This window comes from Salvelinus fontinalis, chromosome 20, assembly GCF_029448725.1.
Source record: "Salvelinus fontinalis isolate EN_2023a chromosome 20, ASM2944872v1, whole genome shotgun sequence".
Lineage (NCBI taxonomy): Eukaryota > Metazoa > Chordata > Actinopteri > Salmoniformes > Salmonidae > Salvelinus > Salvelinus fontinalis.
The window spans coordinates 43,729,048-43,749,742 of NC_074684.1; the positions used below are offsets into that span (position 1 = coordinate 43,729,048).

General features: G+C 49.3%; 1 protein-coding gene across 2 annotated transcripts in view; it reads right to left on the reverse strand.

Moving 5' to 3' along the window:
• Positions 1 to 13,224: 13,224 nt before the first annotated feature.
• LOC129817857 (sorting nexin-17-like) overlaps positions 13,225 to 20,695 on the reverse strand; it is a 99,720-nt gene continuing 92,249 nt past the window's right edge. The window contains exons 11-15 of one of the 2 annotated variants that reach the window (XM_055873452.1): positions 20,013 to 20,144; positions 19,811 to 19,888; positions 19,659 to 19,733; positions 18,772 to 18,813; positions 13,225 to 18,531 (exon numbers count right to left, since the gene is read on the reverse strand). In XM_055873452.1, coding sequence (XP_055729427.1) covers positions 18,412 to 18,531; positions 18,772 to 18,813; positions 19,659 to 19,733; positions 19,811 to 19,888; positions 20,013 to 20,144 — 447 coding nt within the window. In that variant the 3' untranslated portion in view covers positions 13,225 to 18,411. Of the gene's footprint in view, positions 18,532 to 18,771; positions 18,814 to 19,658; positions 19,734 to 19,810; positions 19,889 to 20,012; positions 20,148 to 20,695 lie in introns of both variants that reach the window. The other variant, XM_055873451.1, reaches the window with a different exon arrangement.

The window sequence follows — 20,695 nt, forward strand, 5'->3', positions numbered from 1 at the left end:
CCCTCTATAGACTCCATTTACCCATCTGCTATTCCAACTCCTCTATAGACTCCACTTCATCCCCCATAGCTTCTATATTCCTCTACCCCCCCCTCTCCCCATAACTCACCTCAACCCCCCCTCTCCCCACAACCCACCTCAATCCCCCTTCTCTCCCCGTAATAACCCACCTCAACCCCCCCTCTCCCCGTAATAACCCACCTCAACCCCCCCTCTCCCCATAACCCACCTCAATCCCCCCCCTCTCCCCGTAATAACCCACCTCAATCCCCCCCCTCTCCCCGTAATAACCCACCTCAACCCCCCCCTCTCTCCCCGTAATAACCCACCTCAACCCCCCTCTCTCCCCGTAATAACCCACCTCAACCCCCCCCTCTCTCCCCGTAATAACCCACCACAACCCCCCCTCTCCCCATAACCCACCTCAACCCCCCCTCTCCCCGTAATAACCCACCTCAACCCCCCCCTCTCTCCCCGTAATAACCCACCTCAACCCCCCCCTCTCTCCCCGTAATAACCCACCTCAACCCCCCCCCTCTCTCCCCGTAATAACCCACCTCAACCCCCCCCTCTCTCCCCGTAATAACCCACCTCAACCCCCCCCTCTCTCCCCGTAATAACCCACCTCAACCCCCCCCTCTCTCCCCGTAATAACCCACCTCAACCCCCCCCTCTCTCCCCGTAATAACCCACCTCAACCCCCCCCTCTCTCCCCGTAATAACCCACCTCAACCCCCCCCTCTCTCCCCGTAATAACCCACCTCAACCCCCCCCTCTCTCCCCGTAATAACCCACCTCAACCCCCCCCTCTCTCCCCGTAATAACCCACCTCGACCCCCCCTCTCCCCGTAATAACCCACCTCAATCCCCTCTCCCCGTAATAACCCACCTGAATCCCCCTTCTCTCCCCGTAATAACCCACCTCAATCCCCGTAATAACCCACCTCAATCCCCCTTCTCTCCCCGTAATAACCCACCTCAACCCCCCCTCTCCCCATAATAACCCACCTCAACCCCCCCTCTCCCCGTAATAACCCACCTCAACCCCCCCTCTCCCCGTAATAACCCACCTCAACCCCCCCTCTCCCCATAATAACCCACCTCTCCCCATAATAACCCACCTCAACCCCCCTCTCTCCCCGTAATAACCCACCTCAATCCCCCTTCTCTCCCCGTAATAACCCACCTCAATCCCCGTAATAACCCACCTCAATCCCCCTTCTCTCCCCGTAATAACCCACCTCAATCCCCCCTCTCTCCCCGTAATAACCCACCTGAATCCCCCTTCTCTCCCCGTGATAACCCACCTCAATCCCCGTAATAACCCACCTCAACCCCCCCTCCCCCGTAATAACCCACCTCAACCCCCCCCTCTCCCCATAATAACCCACCTCAACCCCCCCTCTCCCCATAACCCACCTCAATCCCCCTTCTCTCCCCGTAATAACCCACCTCAATCCCCCCTCTCCCCGTAATAACCCACCTCAATCCCCCCTCTCTCCCCGTAATAACCCACCTCAACCCCCCCTCTCCCCATAATCCCCCCCCCTCCCCATAATAACCCACCTCAATCCCCCTTCTCTCCCTGTAATAACCCACCTCAATCCCCCTTCTCTCCCCGTAATAACCCACCTCAACCCCCCCTCTCCCCATAATAACCCACCTCAACCCACCTCAATCCCCCCCCTCCCTGTAATAACCCACCTCAATCCCCCTTCTCTCCCCATAATAACCCACCTCAATCCCCCTTCTCTCCCCATAATAACCCACCCCAACCCCCCCTCTCCCCATAATAACCCACCTCAACCCCCCCTCCCCCCATAATAACCCACCTCAATCCCCCCTCTCCCCATAATAACCCACCTCAATCCCCCCTCTCCCCGTAATAACCCACCTCAATCCCCCCTCTCCCCCGTAATAACCCACCTCAATCCCCCCTCTCTCCCCGTAATAACCCACCTCAATCCCCCCTCTCTCCCCGTAATAACCCACCTCAATCCCCCCTCTCTCCCCGTAATAACCCACCTGAATCCCCCTTCTCTCCCCGTAATAACCCACCTCAATCCCCGTAATAACCCACCTCAATCCCCCTTCTCTCCCCGTAATAACCCACCTCAATCCCCCCTCTCTCCCCGTAATAACCCACCTGAATCCCCCTTCTCTCCCCGTGATAACCCACCTCAATCCCCGTAATAACCCACCTCAACCCCCCTCCCCCCGTAATAACCCACCTCAACCCCCCCTCTCCCCATAATAACCCACCTCAACCCCCCCTCTCCCCATAACCCACCTCAATCCCCCCTCTCTCCCCGTAATAACCCACCTCAATCCCCCCTCTCTCCCCGTAATAACCCACCTCAATCCCCCCTCTCTCCCCGTAATAACCCACCTCAACCCCCCCTCTCCCCATAATCCCCCCCCTCCCCATAATAACCCACCTCAATCCCCCTTCTCTCCCTGTAATAACCCACCTCAATCCCCCTTCTCTCCCCGTAATAACCCACCTCAACCCCCCCTCTCCCCATAATAACCCACCTCAACCCCCCCTCTCCCCATAACCCACCTCAATCCCCCCCCCTCCCTGTAATAACCCACCTCAATCCCCCTTCTCTCCCCGTAATAACCCACCTCAATCCCCCTTCTCTCCCCGTAATAACCCACCTCAATCCCCCTTCTCTCCCCGTAATAACCCACCTCAATCCCCCTTCTCTCCCCGTAATAACCCACCTCAATCCCCCTTCTCTCCCCGTAATAACCCACCTCAACCCCCCTTCTCTCCCCGTAATAACCCACCTCAACCCCCCCTCTCCCCGTAATAACCCACCTCAATCCCCCCTATCCCCGTAATAACCCACCTCAATCCCCCCTCTCCCCGTAATAACCCACCTCAATCCCCCCTCTCTCCCCGTAATAACCCACCTCAATCCCCCCTCTCTCCCCGTAATAACCCACCTCAATCCCCCCTCTCTCCCCGTAATAACCCACCTCAATCCCCCCTCTCTCCCCGTAATAACCCACCTCAATCCCCCCTCTCTCCCCGTAATAACCCACCTCAATCCCCCTTCTCTCCCCGTAATAACCCACCTCAATCCCCCTTCTCTCCCCGTAATAACCCACCTCAATCCCCCTTCTCCCCGTAATAACCCACCTCAACCCCCCCTCTCCCCGTAATAACCCCCCCTCTCCCCGTAATAACCCACCTCAACCCCCCCTCTCCCCATAACCCTCCCCAATCCCCCTTCTCTCCCCGTAATAACCCACCTCAATCCCCCTTCTCCCCGTAATAACCCACCTCAACCCCCCCTCTCCCCGTAATAACCCCCCCTCTCCCCGTAATAACCCACCTCAACCCCCCCTCTCCCCATAACCCTCCCCATAATAACCCACCTCAATCCCCCTTCTCTCCCTGTAATAACCCACCTCAACCCCCTTCTCGCCCCGTAATAACCCACCTCAACCCCCCCTCTCCCCGTAATAACCCACCTCAACCCCCCCTCTCCCCATAATAACCCACCTCAACCCCCCCTCTCCCCATAATAACCCACCTCAACCCCCCCTCTCCCCATAATAACCCACCTCAACCCCCCCTCTCCCCGTAATAACCCACCTCAACCCCCCCCTCCCTGTAATAACCCACCTCAACCCCCCCTCTCCCCGTAATAACCCACCTCAACCCCCCCTCTCCCCGTAATAACCCACCTCAACCCCCCCTCTCCCCGTAATAACCCACCTCAATCCCCCCTCTCCCCGTAATAACCCACCTCAATCCCCCCCTCTCTCCCCGTAATAACCCACCTCAATCCCCCCTCTCTCCCCGTAATAACCCACCTCAATCCCCCCTCTCTCCCCGTAATAACCCACCTCAATCCCCCCTCTCTCCCCGTAATAACCCACCTCAATCCCCCCTTCTCCCCGTAAACCCCACCTCAATCCCCCCTCTCTCCCCGTAATAACCCACCTCAATCCCCCCTCTCTCCCCGTAATAACCCACCTCAATCCCCCTTCTCTCCCCGTAATAACCCACCTCAATCCCCCCTTCTCCCCGTAATAACCCACCTCAATCCCCCTTCTCTCCCCGTAATAACCCACCTCAATCCCCCTTCTCTCCCCGTAATAACCCACCTCAATCCCCCTTCTCTCCCCGTAATAACCCACCTCAATCCCCCCTCCCCCGTAATAACCCACCTCAATCCCCCTTCTCTCCCCGCAATAACCCACCTCAATCCCCACTCTCTCCCCGTAATAACCCCCCTCTCTCCCCGTAATAACCCACCTCAACCCCCCCTCTCCCCATAATCCCCCCCCTCCCCATAATAACCCACCTCAATCCCCCTTCTCTCCCTGTAATAACCCACCTCAATCCCCCTTCTCTCCCCGTAATAACCCACCTCAACCCCCCCTCTCCCCATAATAACCCACCTCAACCCCCCCTCTCCCCATAACCCACCTCAATCCCCCCCCTCCCTGTAATAACCCACCTCAATCCCCCTTCTCTCCCCATAATAACCCACCTCAATCCCCCTTCTCTCCCCATAATAACCCACCTCAACCCCCCCTCTCCCCATAATAACCCACCTCAATCCCCCCTCTCCCCGTAATAACCCACCTCAATCCCCCCTCTCCCCGTAATAACCCACCTCAATCCCCCTTCTCTCCCCGTAATAACCCACCTCAATCCCCCCTTCTCCCCGTAATAACCCACCTCAATCCCCCTTCTCTCCCCGTAATAACCCACCTCAATCCCCCTTCTCTCCCCGTAATAACCCACCTCAATCCCCCTTCTCTCCCCGTAATAACCCACCTCAATCCCCCCTCCCCCGTAATAACCCACCTCAATCCCCCTTCTCTCCCCGCAATAACCCACCTCAATCCCCACTCTCTCCCCGTAATAACCCACCTCAATCCCCCCTCTCTCCCCGTAATAACCCACCTCAACCCCCCCTCTCCCCATAATCCCCCCCCTCCCCATAATAACCCACCTCAATCCCCCTTCTCTCCCTGTAATAACCCACCTCAATCCCCCTTCTCTCCCCGTAATAACCCACCTCAACCCCCCCTCTCCCCATAATAACCCACCTCAACCCCCCCTCTCCCCATAACCCACCTCAATCCCCCCCCCTCCCTGTAATAACCCACCTCAATCCCCCTTCTCTCCCCATAATAACCCACCTCAATCCCCCTTCTCTCCCCATAATAACCCACCTCAACCCCCCCTCTCCCCATAATAACCCACCTCAATCCCCCCTCTCCCCGTAATAACCCACCTCAATCCCCCCTCTCCCCGTAATAACCCACCTCTATCCCCCCTCTCTCCCCGTAATAACCCACCTCAATCCCCCTTCTCTCCCCGTAATAACCCACCTCAATCCCCCTTCTCTCCCCGTAATAACCCACCTCAATCCCCCTTCTCTCCCCGTAATAACCCACCTCAACCCCCCCTCTCCCCGTAATAACCCACCTCAACCCCCCCTCTCCCCGTAATAACCCCCCTCAACCCCCCCTCTCCCCATAACCCTCCCCATAATAACCCACCTCAATCCCCCTTCTCTCCCTGTAATAACCCACCTCAATCCCCCTTCTCTCCCCGTAATAACCCACCTCAACCCCCCCTCTCCCCATAATAACCCACCTCAACCCCCCCTCTCCCCATAATAACCCACCTCAACCCCCCCTCTCCCCATAATAACCCACCTCAACCCCCCCTCTCCCCATAATAACCCACCTCAACCCCCCCCTCCCCGTAATAACCCACCTCAATCCCCCCTCCCTGTAATAACCCACCTCAATCCCCCTTCTCTCCCCGTAATAACCCACCTCAACCCCCCCTCTCCCTGTAATAACCCACCTCAACCCCCCCTCTCCCCGTAATAACCCACCTCAACCCCCCCTCTCCCCGTAATAACCCACCTCAACCCCCCCTCTCCCCGTAATAACCCACCTCAATCCCCCCTCTCCCCGTAATAACCCACCTCAATCCCCCCTCTCTCCCCGTAATAAGCCACCTCAATCCCCCCTCTCTCCCCGTAATAACCCACCTCAATCCCCCCTCTCTCCCCGTAATAACCCACCTCAATCCCCCCTCTCTCCCCGTAATAACCCACCTCAATCCCCCCTCTCTCCCCGTAATAACCCACCTCAATCCCCCCTCTCTCCCCATAATAACCCACCTCAATCCCCCCTTCTCCCCGTAATAACCCACCTCAATACCCCCTTCTCCCCGTAATAACCCACCTCAATCCCCCTTCTCTCCCCGTAATAATCCACCTCAATCCCCCCCTCCCCCGTAATAACCCACCTCAATCCCCCTTCTCTCCCCGTAATAACCCACCTCAAACCCCCTTCTCTCCCCGTAATAACCCACCTCAATCCCCCCTTCTCCCCGTAATAACCCACCTCAATCCCCGTAATAACCCACCTCAATCCCCCCTCTCTCCCCGTAATAACCCACCTCAATCCCCCTTCTCTCCCCGTAATAACCCACCTCAATCCCCCTTCTCTCCCCGTAATAACACACCTCAACCCCCCCTCTCCCCGTAATAACCCACCTCAACCCCCCCTCTCCCCGTAATAACCCCCCCTCTCCCCGTAATAACCCACCTCAATCCCCCCTCTCTCCCCGTAATAACCCACCTCAACCCCCCCTCTCCCCATAACCCTCCCCAATCCCCCCTCTCTCCCCGTAATAACCCACCTCAACCCGCCCTCTCCCCATAACCCTCCCCATAATAACCCACCTCAATCCCCCTTCTCTCCCTGTAATAACCCACCTCAATCCCCCTTCTCTCCCCGTAATAACCCACCTCAACCCCCCCTCTCCCCATAATAACCCACCTCAACCCCCCCTCTCCCCATAATAACCCACCTCAACCCCCCTTCTCCCCGTAATAACCCACCTCAATCCCCGTAATAACCCACCTCAATCCCCCCTCTCTCCCCGTAATAACCCACCTCAACCCCCCCTTCTCCCCGTAATAACCCACCTCAATCCCCGTAATAACCCACCTCAATCCCCCCTCTCTCCCCGTAATAACCCACCTCAATCCCCCTTCTCTCCCCGTAATAACCCACCTCAATCCCCGTAATAACCCACCTCAATCCCCCCTCTCTCCCCGTAATAACCCACCTCAATCCCCGTAATAACCCACCTCAATCCCCGTAATAACCCACCTCAATCCCCCCTCCCCCGTAATAACCCACCTCAATCCCCCTTCTCTCCCCGTAATAACCCACCTCAATCCCCCTTCTCTCCCCGTAATAACCCACCTCAATCCCCCCTCTCTCCCCGTAATAACCCACCTCAATCCCCCCTCTCTCCCCGTAATAACCCACCTCAATCCCCGTAATAACCCACCTCAATCCCCGTAATAACCCACCTCAATCCCCCTTCTCTCCCCGTAATAACCCACCTCAATCCCCCCTCTCCCCGTAATAACCCACCTCAATCCCCCCTCTCCCCGTAATAACCCACCTCAATCCCCCCTCTCCCCGTAATAACCCACCTCAATACCCCTTCTCTCCCCGTAATAACCCACCTCAATCCCCCTTCTCTCCCCGTAATAACCCACCTCAATCCTCCTTCTCTCCCCGTAATAACCCACCTCAATCCCCCTTCTCTCCCCGTAATAACCCACCTCAATCCCCCTTCTCTCCCCGTAATAACCCACCGCAATCCCCCCTCTCCCCGTAATAACCCACCTCAATCCCCCCTCTCCCCGTAATAACCCACCTCAATCCCCCTTCTCTCCCCGTAATAACCCACCTCAATCCCCCTTCTCTCCCCGTAATAACCCACCTCAACCCCCCCTCTCCCCATAACCCACCTCAATCCCCCCCTCCCTGTAATAACCCACCTCAATCTCCCTTCTCTCCCCATAATAACCCACCTCAATCCCCCTTCTCTCCCCGTAATAACCCACCTCAACCCCCCCTCTCCCCATAATAACCCACCTCAATCCCCCCTCTCCCCGTAATAACCCACCTCAATCCCCCCTCTCCCCGTAATAACCCACCTCAATCCCCCCTCTCTCCCCGTAATAACCCACCTCAATCCCCCTTCTCTCCCCGTAATAACCCACCTCAATCCCCCCTCTCCCCGTAATAACCCACCTCAATCCCCCCTCTCTCCCCGTAATAACCCACCTCAATCCCCCTTCTCTCCCCGTAATAACCCACCTCAATCCCCCTTCTCTCCCCGTAATAACCCACCTCAACCCCCCCTTCTCCCCGTAATAACCCACCTCAATCCCCCTTCTCTCCCCGTAATAACCCACCTCAATCCCCCCTCTCCCCGTAATAACCCACCTCAATCCCCCCTCTCTCCCCGTAATAACCCACCTCAATCCCCCTTCTCTCCCCGTAATAACCCACCTCAATCCCCCCTCTCTCCCCGTAATAACCCACCTCAATCCCCCTTCTCTCCCCGTAATAACCCACCTCAATCCCCCTTCTCTCCCCGTAATAACCCACCTCAACCCCCCCTTCTCCCCGTAATAACCCACCTCAATCCCCCTTCTCTCCCCGTAATAACCCACCTCAATCCCCCCTCCGCCGTAATAACCCACCTCAATCCCCCTTCTCTCCCCGAAATAACCCACCTCAAACCCCCTTCTCTCCCCGTAATAACCCACCTCAATCCCCCCTTCTCCCCGTAATAACCCACCTCAATCCCCGTAATAACCCACCTCAATTCCCCCCTCTCTCCCCGTAATAACCCACCTCAATCCCCCTTCTCTCCCCGTAATAACCCACCTCAATCCCCGTAATAACCCACCTCAATCCCCCCTCTCTCCCCGTAATAACCCACCTCAATCCCCCTTCTCTCCCCGTAATAACCCACCTCAATCCCCCCTCCCCCGTAATAACCCACCTCAATCCCCCCTCCCCCGTAATAACCCACCTCAATCCCCCCTCTCTCCCGTAATAACCCACCTCAATCCCCCCTCTCTCCCCGTAATAACCCACCTCAATCCCCCCTCTCTCCCCGTAATAACCCACCTCAATCCCCCCTCTCTCCCCGTAATAACCCACCTCAATCCCCCTTCTCTCCCCGTAATAACCCACCTCAATCCCCCTTCTCTCCCCATAATAACCCACCTCAACCCCCCCTCTCCCCATAATAACCCACCTCAACCCCCCCTCTCCCCATAATAACCCACCTCAATCCCCCCTCTCCCCGTAATAACCCACCTCAATCCCCCCTCTCTCCCCGTAATAACCCACCTCAATCCCCCCTCTCCCCGTAATAACCCACCTCAATCCCCCTTCTCTCCCCGTAATAACCCACCTCAATCCCCGTAATAACCCACCTCAATCCCCGTAATAACCCACCTCAATCCCCCTTCTCTCCCCGTAATAACCCACCTCAATCCCCCCTCTCCCCGTAATAACCCACCTCAATCCCCCTTCTCTCCCCGTAATAACCCACCTCAATCCTCCTTCTCTCCCCGTAATAACCCACCTCAATCCTCCTTCTCTCCCCGTAATAACCCACCTCAATCCCCCTTCTCTCCCCGTAATAACCCACCTCAATCCCCCTTCTCTCCCCGTAATAACCCACCTCAATCCTCCTTCTCTCCCCGTAATAACCCACCTCAATCCCCCTTCTCTCCCCGTAATAACCCACCTCAATCCTCCTTCTCTCCCCGTAATAACCCACCTCAATCCCCCCTCTCTCCCCGTAATAACCCACCTCAATCCCCCTTCTCTCCCCGTAATAACCCACCTCAATCCCCCCTCTCCCCGTAATAACCCACCTCAATCCCCCCTCTCTCCCCGTAATAACCCACCTCAATCCCCCTTCTCTCCCCGTAATAACCCACCTCAATCCCCCTTCTCTCCCCGTAATAACCCACCTCAACCCCCCCTTCTCCCCGTAATAACCCACCTCAATCCCCCTTCTCTCCCCGTAATAACCCACCTCAATCCCCCCTCCGCCGTAATAACCCACCTCAATCCCCCTTCTCTCCCCGAAATAACCCACCTCAAACCCCCTTCTCTCCCCGTAATAACCCACCACAATCCCCCCTTCTCCCCGTAATAACCCACCTCAATCCCCGTAATAACCCACCTCAATTCCCCCCTCTCTCCCCGTAATAACCCACCTCAATCCCCCTTCTCTCCCCGTAATAACCCACCTCAATCCCCGTAATAACCCACCTCAATCCCCCCTCTCTCCCCGTAATAACCCACCTCAATCCCCCTTCTCTCCCCGTAATAACCCACCTCAATCCCCCCTCCCCCGTAATAACCCACCTCAATCCCCCCTCCCCCGTAATAACCCACCTCAATCCCCCCTCTCTCCCGTAATAACCCACCTCAATCCCCCTTCTCTCCCCGTAATAACCCACCTCAATCCCCCCTCTCTCCCCGTAATAACCCACCTCAATCCCCCCTCTCTCCCCGTAATAACCCACCTCAATCCCCCTTCTCTCCCCGTAATAACCCACCTCAATCCCCCTTCTCTCCCCATAATAACCCACCTCAACCCCCCCTCTCCCCATAATAACCCACCTCAACCCCCCCTCTCCCCATAATAACCCACCTCAATCCCCCCTCTCCCCGTAATAACCCACCTCAATCCCCCCTCTCTCCCCGTAATAACCCACCTCAATCCCCCCTCTCCCCGTAATAACCCACCTCAATCCCCCTTCTCTCCCCGTAATAACCCACCTCAATCCCCGTAATAACCCACCTCAATCCCCGTAATAACCCACCTCAATCCCCCTTCTCTCCCCGTAATAACCCACCTCAATCCCCCCTCTCCCCGTAATAACCCACCTCAATCCCCCTTCTCTCCCCGTAATAACCCACCTCAATCCTCCTTCTCTCCCCGTAATAACCCACCTCAATCCTCCTTCTCTCCCCGTAATAACCCACCTCAATCCCCCTTCTCTCCCCGTAATAACCCACCTCAATCCCCCTTCTCTCCCCGTAATAACCCACCTCAATCCTCCTTCTCTCCCCGTAATAACCCACCTCAATCCCCCTTCTCTCCCCGTAATAACCCACCTCAATCCTCCTTCTCTCCCCGTAATAACCCACCTCAATCCCCCTTCTCTCCCCGTAATAACCCACCTCAATCCCCCCTCTCCCTGTAATAACCCACCTCAATCCCCCTTCTCCCCGTAATAACCCACCTCAATCCCCCTTCTCCCCGTAATAACCCACCTCAATCCCCCCTCTGTCCCCGTAATAACCCACCTCAGTCCCCGTAATAACCCACCTACTGTTACTTCGTGGGGCACGTTCAGCAGGACACAATGTCTTGGAACGTTCAGGTAGGAATGTAGAATAAGGAATCATGTCGGCTCTATTCATGGTATTTCTATCTGTAGCGTTTGGCTACTGAACCTGGCCTAAGGTGCTCTAACGGTGTGGATTTAGCCTAATCCCAGATCTGTTTGTGCTTTTCTTCATAACCAACTACTACAGTCAATGACCATAGGAGTTGTCAAGACAGCACAAACAGATCTGGGACCAGGCTAGTGTAGTGTGTTGCTTTGGAAACGCTCGCTGTGATCATATTAACTGTGAAGTTATCCCATTGTTACGTCCTTCTGTCTGTTTTTACTTGAAGCAAGAAAACATCCCAAATGGGCCCTGTTTAAACAGTGCACTATAAAGGTAATGGCTCCCTATGGTTCCTGTTTAAACAGTGCACTATAAAGGGAATGGCTCCCTATGGGCCCTGTTTAAACAGTGCACTATAAAGGGAATGGCTCCTTATGGGCCCTGTTTAAACAGTGCACTATAAAGGGAATGGCTCCTTATGGGCCCTGTTTAAACAGTGCACTATAAAGGGAATGGCTCCTTATGGGCCCTGTTTAAACAGTGCACTATAAAGGGAATGGCTCCTTATGGGCCCTGTTTAAACAGTGCACTATAAAGGGAATGGCTCCTGTTTAAACAGTGCACTATAAAGGGAATGGCTCCTTATGGGCCCTGTTTAAACAGTGCACTATAAAGGGAATGGCTCCTTATGGGCCCTGTTTAAACAGTGCACTATAAAGGGAATGGCTCCTGTTTAAACAGTGCACTATAAAGGGAATGGCTCCTTATGGGCCCTGTTTAAACAGTGCACTATAAAGGGAATGGCTCCTTATGGGCCCTGTTTAAACAGTGCACTATAAAGGGAATGGCTCCTGTTTAAACAGTGCACTATAAAGGGAATGGCTCCTTATGGGCCCTGTTTAAACAGTGCACTATAAAGGGAAGCGGGTGCCATTTGAGACGGAACCCAAGACGACGTGTAAAGTTGAAGCATGATCTGATTAGTGTGAACTAAGTATATATAGCTTTTTAATTTCATGTGATTGTATTTCCTCATTAGAAGTGCATATTTTTTTATGATATATAAACTTTGTTCCCCCCCCCCCATCTCAAAGAATGTGACGTTTTCAGTGGCATTAAGTTTGTTATAAAATGGGACAAATATACGAGGACCATGAACTTTACAAATCTTATCAAGTGAATTACTACTATTATATGCAGTAAAAAAATAAATAAAAAAAATGTAGTTTTAAAACGAAATGATGGAAAATAGTTTGAAGCACCATGTTTAGTGTAGGGAATTGTTCTGTGTATGTAGGAAACGGGTGTATTCATTCTGTTGCAAAACGTTTCCACCTACCTGAATTTGTCCAATAGAAACTGTTTGTTTTTAGTCCCATTTCAATTCAGGCAGTAAAATGAAACTTCAAATTTTCTGTTAATTTAAAAACCATGATAATTTAAAAAGTTCAATCCCAACCCTTGGCAGAATTACAGCCATGTCTCGTGTGTAGCGATTTAAAAAAGGAAAGATTCACTCATTTTTGAATGTCATTGTTCTTGTGCGTATCGGAGTTATTCAAGTTGAGTCAAAGAACATCGCTCAGATGCACACAAAAAAAATCAAAATGGGGGAATCTCTCCTTTAAGTGTGTTATATACGAGGACCGTGAATTACTATTGTTCTTATGCAGTGGCTTCATAATTGCCTTAAGTATTTTGAAATAAACATGGACTCTGTTCACTCAGTGTGAGATTAGACTGCTCTTGTACTTTCTTTATGCTCCTTGGTCCTTCTGACTGAAGTAACCAGAGACATTTCCCCATGACTGACACAGGAGGGCATCATTCTCTCAAGTCAGAACTAGCCCGTGATTCATATCAAAAGGCCTATATTGTACTTGACGCGGCGGGGATTGCGTTCGTGTTCAAAGTAATTGGCCCCAACATTCCAGGCTAATAAACACTGACACTTGTTGTTAGAATTTGGCAACTATACATTTTATTTGTTCTTTAACAGTATAATACAGCAATGACAACAGACACTCGTCCTGATAGGCCTCATATTGATACTCTGAATGGTTTATTATAATAGGGCTCTGGTCAAAAGTAGTGCACTAACTATATAGGGCTCCATTTGGGACTCAGAGTATCGTAGCCTCTGACACACGAGATAAACATTTAAATGTGTGTGTCTCAAATGGCATCATATCCCCTATCTAGTGCACTACTTTCTACCAGGCCCCATTGCATCATATCCCCTATCTAGTGCACTACTTTCTACCAGGCCCCATTGCATCATATCCCCTATCTAGTGCACTACTTTCTACCAGGCCCCATTGCAAATGGCATCATATCCCCTATCTAGTGCACTACTTTCTACCAGGCCCCATCGGTCTCTGGTCAAAAGTAGTGCACTAGATAGGGGATACTTAAGGGTGCCATTTAGGAAATGATCGAACATCATTCTTTACATTAGAACATCCATTCTAGCTGACCTATAAGAGCACAGTCAATAGGTTTGCATTCATTTACTTGCCGTTGAGATGCCATTTGATTCAGCATTCTCCTCTTAGCCTGGTCCTCCCAGATCTGTTTGTGCTGTATAGCTCAATGACCATAGGGTTTGGACCAGGCTATCTTCCTGTAGCTTCCACTAGTTGGTTGTTTATTCTGGTCTGTTACCACAAGTCAACAAGAGGGAAAAGCCTGGTGGTTATGTTGAAGCTTACAAATGGGAATCACTTCAGAGAACACATGTTTTTATTCCTACAGACTAATCTCAGTTTTAACTCTGTGATGAAAGTACATAATCTTCTCTGAGATGATTGCCACATTCTTTATTTCCAAATAATACATCGAAATTTACCAAATGAACCCAACAAAATGTTCCACAACCCCCCCCCCAAAAAAACTTTGTTCTTCAAAATAAGACAACAAATCAGACGTGGGATTTAACTAATTTCCCCCAACAAGTCTGTAAACAATGATAAATTTACTTTTTAATCTAATCTTAGAATACTTTTGATTACAATAAATCAGAGCCATGTGTTTAGAAAGTTGGGACACTGAGGGTGACTCTATGGCAGCCATGTTAGAACCCCATTAACACTGAATGGGGAATAGAATGTCCAGAATGAGCATTATGATGCATTAACATGACACTACAACATTCTATAACAGCCATGTTAGAACCCCATTAATATGACTCTATAACAGCCATGTTAGAACCCCATTAACATGACACTACAACATTCTATAGCAGCCATGTTAGAACCCCATTAACATGACACTACAACATTCTATAGCAGCCATGTTAGAACCCCATTAATATGACTCTATAACAGCCATGTTAGAACCCCATTAATATGACTCTATAACAGCCATGTTAGAACCCCATTAACATGACACTACAACATTCTATAACAGCCATGTTAGAACCCCATTAACATGACACTACAACATTCTATAACAGCCATGTTAGAACCCCATTAACATGACACTACGCCATGTTAGAACCCCATTAACATGACACTACAACATTCTATAACAGCCATGTTAGAACCCCATTAACATGACACTACAACATTCTATAACAGCCATGTTAGAACCCCATTAACATGACACTACGCCATGTTAGAACCCCATTAACATGACACTACAACATTCTATAACAGCCATGTTAGAACCCCATTAACATGACACTACAACATTCTATAACAGCCATGTTAGAACCCCATTAACACTGAATGGGGAATAGAATGTCCAGAATGAGCATTATGATGCATTAACATGACACTACAACATTCTATAACAGCCATGTTAGGACCCCATTAGCATGACTCTATAACAGCCATGTTAGAACCCCATTAATATGACTCTATAACAGCCATGTTAGAACCCCATTAACATGACACTACAACATTCTATAACAGCCATGTTAGAACCCCATTAACATGACACTACAACATTCTATAACAGCCATGTTAGAACTCCATTAACATGACACTACAACATTCTATAACAGCCATGTTAGAACCCCATTAATATGACTCTATAACAGCCATGTTAGAACCCCATTAACATGACACTACAACATTCTATAACAGCCATGTTAGAACCCCATTAACATGACACTACAACATTCTATAACAGCCATGTTAGAACTCCATTAACATGACACTACAACATTCTATAACAGCCATGTTAGAACCCCATTAACATGACACTACAACATTCTATACCAGCCATGTTAGAACCCCATTAACATGACACTACAACATTCTATAACAGCCATGTTAGAACTCCATTAACATGACACTACAACACTCTATAACATTCATGTTAGAACCCCATTAACATGACACTACAATATTCTATAACAGCCATGTTAGAACCCCATTAACATGACACTACAACATTCTATAACAGCCATGTCAGAACCTCATTAACATGACACTACAACATTCTATAGCAGCCATGTTAGAACCCCATTAACATGACACTACAACATTCTATAGCAGCCATGTTAGAACCCCATTAACATGACACTACAACATTCTATAGCAGCCATGTTAGAACACATTAACATGACACTACAACATTCTATAACATTCATGTTAGAACCCCATTAACATGACACTACAACATTCTATAACATTCATGTTAGAACCCCATTAACATGACACTACAACATTCTATAACATTCATGTTAGAACCCCATTAACATGACACTACAACATTCTATAACATTCATGTTAGAACCCCATTAACATGACACTACAACATTCTATAACATTCATGTTAGAACCCCATTAACATGACACTACAACATTCTATAACATTCATGTTAGAACCCCATTAACATGACACTACAACATTCTATACCAGCCATGTTAGAACCCCATTAACGTTACATGGGGAATATTTATACACTGCTATGTACCTGAAGGTCTAGAATTATAACAATATATAACATTATAGTATTTGGCCTAAGTCTCTAAATATATGGCTCTGTAATAAACTATGGATGATACGGATATTATTTTGTGCAAAATGCTTTAGTAAACTATAATTTTGGCTTTTAGGAGACACCTTAAAAAATTGGCTGAAACAAAAAACGGGAAAGAAAAAAAATGAGGAAATCACAGATGGAGTTTCACAACCCCTTGGAAATGTTCTATGGCTACGTCCCAAAAGGCATCCTATTCCCTATACCGCTGGTCAAAAGTAGTGCCCTATATAGGGAATAGGGTGGTTATGGGCCCTGGTCAAAAGTAGTGCCCTATATAGGGAATAGGGTGCCATTTGAGACTAAGCCCATGACGTTTTTCGTGCTCCACATTACTTAATAAATATCCGTCGTCCATCTGTATTGCCACATTCAAGTTCTAGTCTGAAAAGTCCGACTTGCTAACTGGTTGAACGCAACACGTGTATAACTACAACCAAGTCAGACATTTCAGAGTTTCCTAATTCCCAGTAGTACGTGAACGCGGCATAATACTGTGCAAAAATGATTGGTTCGGGAAGTGCAAGCCGAACCGACCGACCAATCAAACAACGTCTCCTTCTGCAAGGATCTATCTGGCGAGCTCCCATTAGCTAAGGCTGAAACATGGTTGGTAAATTGACCAATGGCAACCCAACACTGGATTTTGGTGGACTAGAGGCAACAGGCAAAATGAAGGCGTTAAATTATAATCTTACAGGAAATATGCATGAGCATTGTAGTCACCAACCTTCACTACCACAGCGCTGGTGTGAATAATAGGGGAGATCAATAACACAAATACACCCTTCAAAATAAGTTCCTGAAAAACTATTTTTGGCAAATTTGAACAGTTATATTGTGTGTATAAGTAGTATCACTAAGCAGTAACTCCAAATGAATAACACAACTTATTTTCCACACTTCTAAACAGATACGGCTCATTGGTTAACCAGCTTTCATTGTCACTGTGTTAAAAGCCTTTCTGCCTGACTTCTGTCTCGTCTCGGTTGTCAAAAATAAAGAAGACCCAGCTCTGAGAGCGAGAGATCTGACACCCTTTTTACAAAATCCGTTATCTGGTTTGTACCTTGGATTGCTGATGTGACAGAATCAACACACTAAAAGAAAACACAAAAAATACACTTAGAATGACACTTTGGGATGAAGACGAGGCTCCTTTTAGAATTACGGAATGTCCTCATTTTTTTACAGAACAACGTAAATCTATATAGACTGCGACATGGTCCAGAATATGGTCAAGAAGTGCAAAACAGCCATTCTTATGCTAATAATAGCACGTTCAAAATGACAGTTGCGATGTCCTCGTTTAAACCACTTCCAGCTTAAGACTGCGAGTTTGCGATTTTTTTTCTCTAAATATTATTGACATTTATTAAGAACATAGGAGAAACATTGAGTTGATTGATGAACGAGAGAATGGGCCGTGAAAACCATTAGTACAGGCAAGTCTGATTTGGCTTAGCCAAAGTCAGTCATTTCTTATGGAGCATGGCTTGGTGTCTGTGTTTGCACTTCTACAATGCAGAAAACCACTAGTCTGTAGCTTAAACCTTTAACAATTAAAGACCTATTTAACCAGCAAGAAATACTACAAAATATAGTGCAGAGTCATGAGTTCTCTTAAAGGGGTACAAACAAATTAACCATCATAAGTAAGGAACTATGAGAACAGTTCAAATTAACCCTATTAAAACACATTTGTCACAGAAAATATATGATTTGCAGTATGTTTCAGATCAGATGGAGGTCATTACCACTAAAAACTAATTAATAGGGATATTTTAGGCGTGCCAAATTATTTTTATTTTAAATCTCCCATTAAAGTGTGCCACGGTTCAAAAAAAGGTTGGGGAAAACCACTGAGATAGATGGCCGTTTTGGCTGTGTCCCAAATGGCCAACAGGACTCTGCATTAAAAAGTGCCGCGCTGCGTAAGTAAACAGGGTGTCCTTGAGGATGCGGCCTTTTAGGAAGAGGATAGAACAAGAAGATATGGTTGGTAGCGGACCCTCGGGGAAGGGCTACAATCAGGAACCAGACGAACTCATTTCTGCTCAGCTCGGCTTGGAATCTTTGCGGGTCCGCGTTAGTCATGGGGAAGGATGATGAGGAGGAGGAGGGTTGGAATATTACAGGTCATCGTCCCCGATCCCCTCAAAGGCGTAGTTGCCATGGAAACCGTTGCCGCTGACGTCGTTGGCCGAGTTGGAGGCGCTGATCCCTCTGAGTGACACAGAGCTCAGCTTGGTCTGAGAGGAGATATGGAGAGAGAAGAGCAACAGACACCTAATGCAGACTCTATACATATCCTCTGATTCACTGTTTATGGTGATTCTAATTCACTGATAATGAACGGTTCTGATTCACTTAATGATGATTCTGATTCACTGATAATGAACGATTCATTGTTAATGACGATTCTATATGTAATTTTTGGCCTCAACATTCAACCCAAGGCTTTTGGAGATCAAAGCAGAAGCGTTACTCACTGAGAGTTTGACTATCTGTTCTCGGTCTGGGTCAGGGGAGTCCTGCAGAGGACAAGACGGAAAAACAATGTCAAACATCTCAAAACGTGTTTTATTTTAACAGGGAAGACATATTGCACCCTTACAAATGCACCCTACATACTACACACACCAGAAATATACACATAATACCCAAACCTTTCCTATCTACATCTATAGATCTATCTATAGATATGGGTTATTTGTGATGTTTTATTTGTGCTTCCCATGACTGTGTTTTTGTATTTTTACACACACACACACACACACACATATATATATAAAAAATTGTCATCTATATAGATAGATATCTACATTAAAATATAAAAACAGTTGTCATTGGAAGCACAAATCACCCAGAAAAACAGTTACATTCCTCCACAAATAAGTCCCCAATCAAAACTCTAAACTGCCTGAGTGACACCAGAATATCGAGATGAAATGTATTGTGAACGTTCCAATAGGAAACGTTAAAACTAAACCCAACTGTTAGCCTGGGTTCCAGTCTGTATAGCTATAATACGAAACATTAAAACCAAACACCCGCTAGCCTGGGTTCCAGTCTGTATAGCTATAATACTAAACACCCGATCCTTCCACTTCAAACAGCCAACTGTTAGCCTGGGTTCCAGTCTGTATAGCTATAATACAAAACATTAAAACCAAACACCCGCTCCTTCCAATTCAAACAGCCAACTGTTAGCCTGGGTTCCAGTCTGTTTAGCTATAATTCCACTTCTTGTCAAGCCAAATGTTTGGTATGACACGGAGTACAAGGAGTGGAATGTTAGCACGAAACAGGTTCCGGATTTCAAGCTAACAAAATGCCTATTTTTATGATCAAAGCCCCGTGCAGTTCTGTGTCTCACCAGTAGAGGGGGAGATTTCACAGCTTGCTGACTTTCAGATCGGTGGAGGGAGCCGTTGGGACGTTTCCTCAGCATCTGTCAGAGATAACACACACACACACACTCAGGAAAATGACACACAAAGGCACACAGACAGACAGACAGACACACACCTTCTTGATGCTGCCTCCTGATTTCTTGACCATCAGCTCATCAACCATCGACTGTAGACAGATGCTCATCATGATTGCCTGAAGACACAAACCAGGGCTTTAGATACAAGAGACACAAACAGTAACTCTAGAGACACTGGATTTCATTTATTAGCAGTAGTCACAAACTATGTGACCCCCAGACTGACCCCTGACCTCTGACCTGTGGGCTGGTGATGGTGACCCACTGGAGACGGTCTTTGCTCATCAGGTACTCGAAGGCCAGCTCCAACTTCACCTCACACTTGGCTGAGGAGCAGGGGGAGGTGGAGGCTGTTCCGTTGGCTACCGGGACCTGCTGTAGAGGGGAGGGGGTTACTATGGCTGGCTTTCAAGCATCATCATCATCATCATCATTATCGTCATCATCATCATCATCATCATTATCGTCTCCTGCATCTTCCACTCCCTGCTCCCCCACAGTCATCATCATTACCATCATCATCATCATCATCATCATCATCATCATTATCGTCTCCTGCATCTTCCACTCCCTGCTCCCCCACAGTCATCATCATTACCATCATGATCATCATCATCATCATCTTTCCAACTCCTCATAGAAATCAATGATCCAGTCATCCCTATTGCTTATCGTCAACACAATATCAGGCAGTCTGTAGACATCTTGTAACCTGTATGTTATTACCCAGCCCCTCGTTAGCAGATTGTTCTGACCCGGCCCCTCGTTAGCAGGATGTTCTGACCCGGCCCCTTAGCCGCCGGGTTTAGCGGTGGTCGCGTCAGCCGCCGGGTTTAGCGGTGGTCGCGTCAGCCGCCGGGTTTAGCGGTGGTCGAGTCAGCCGCCGGGTTTAGCGGTGGTCGAGTCAGCCGCCGGGTTTAGCG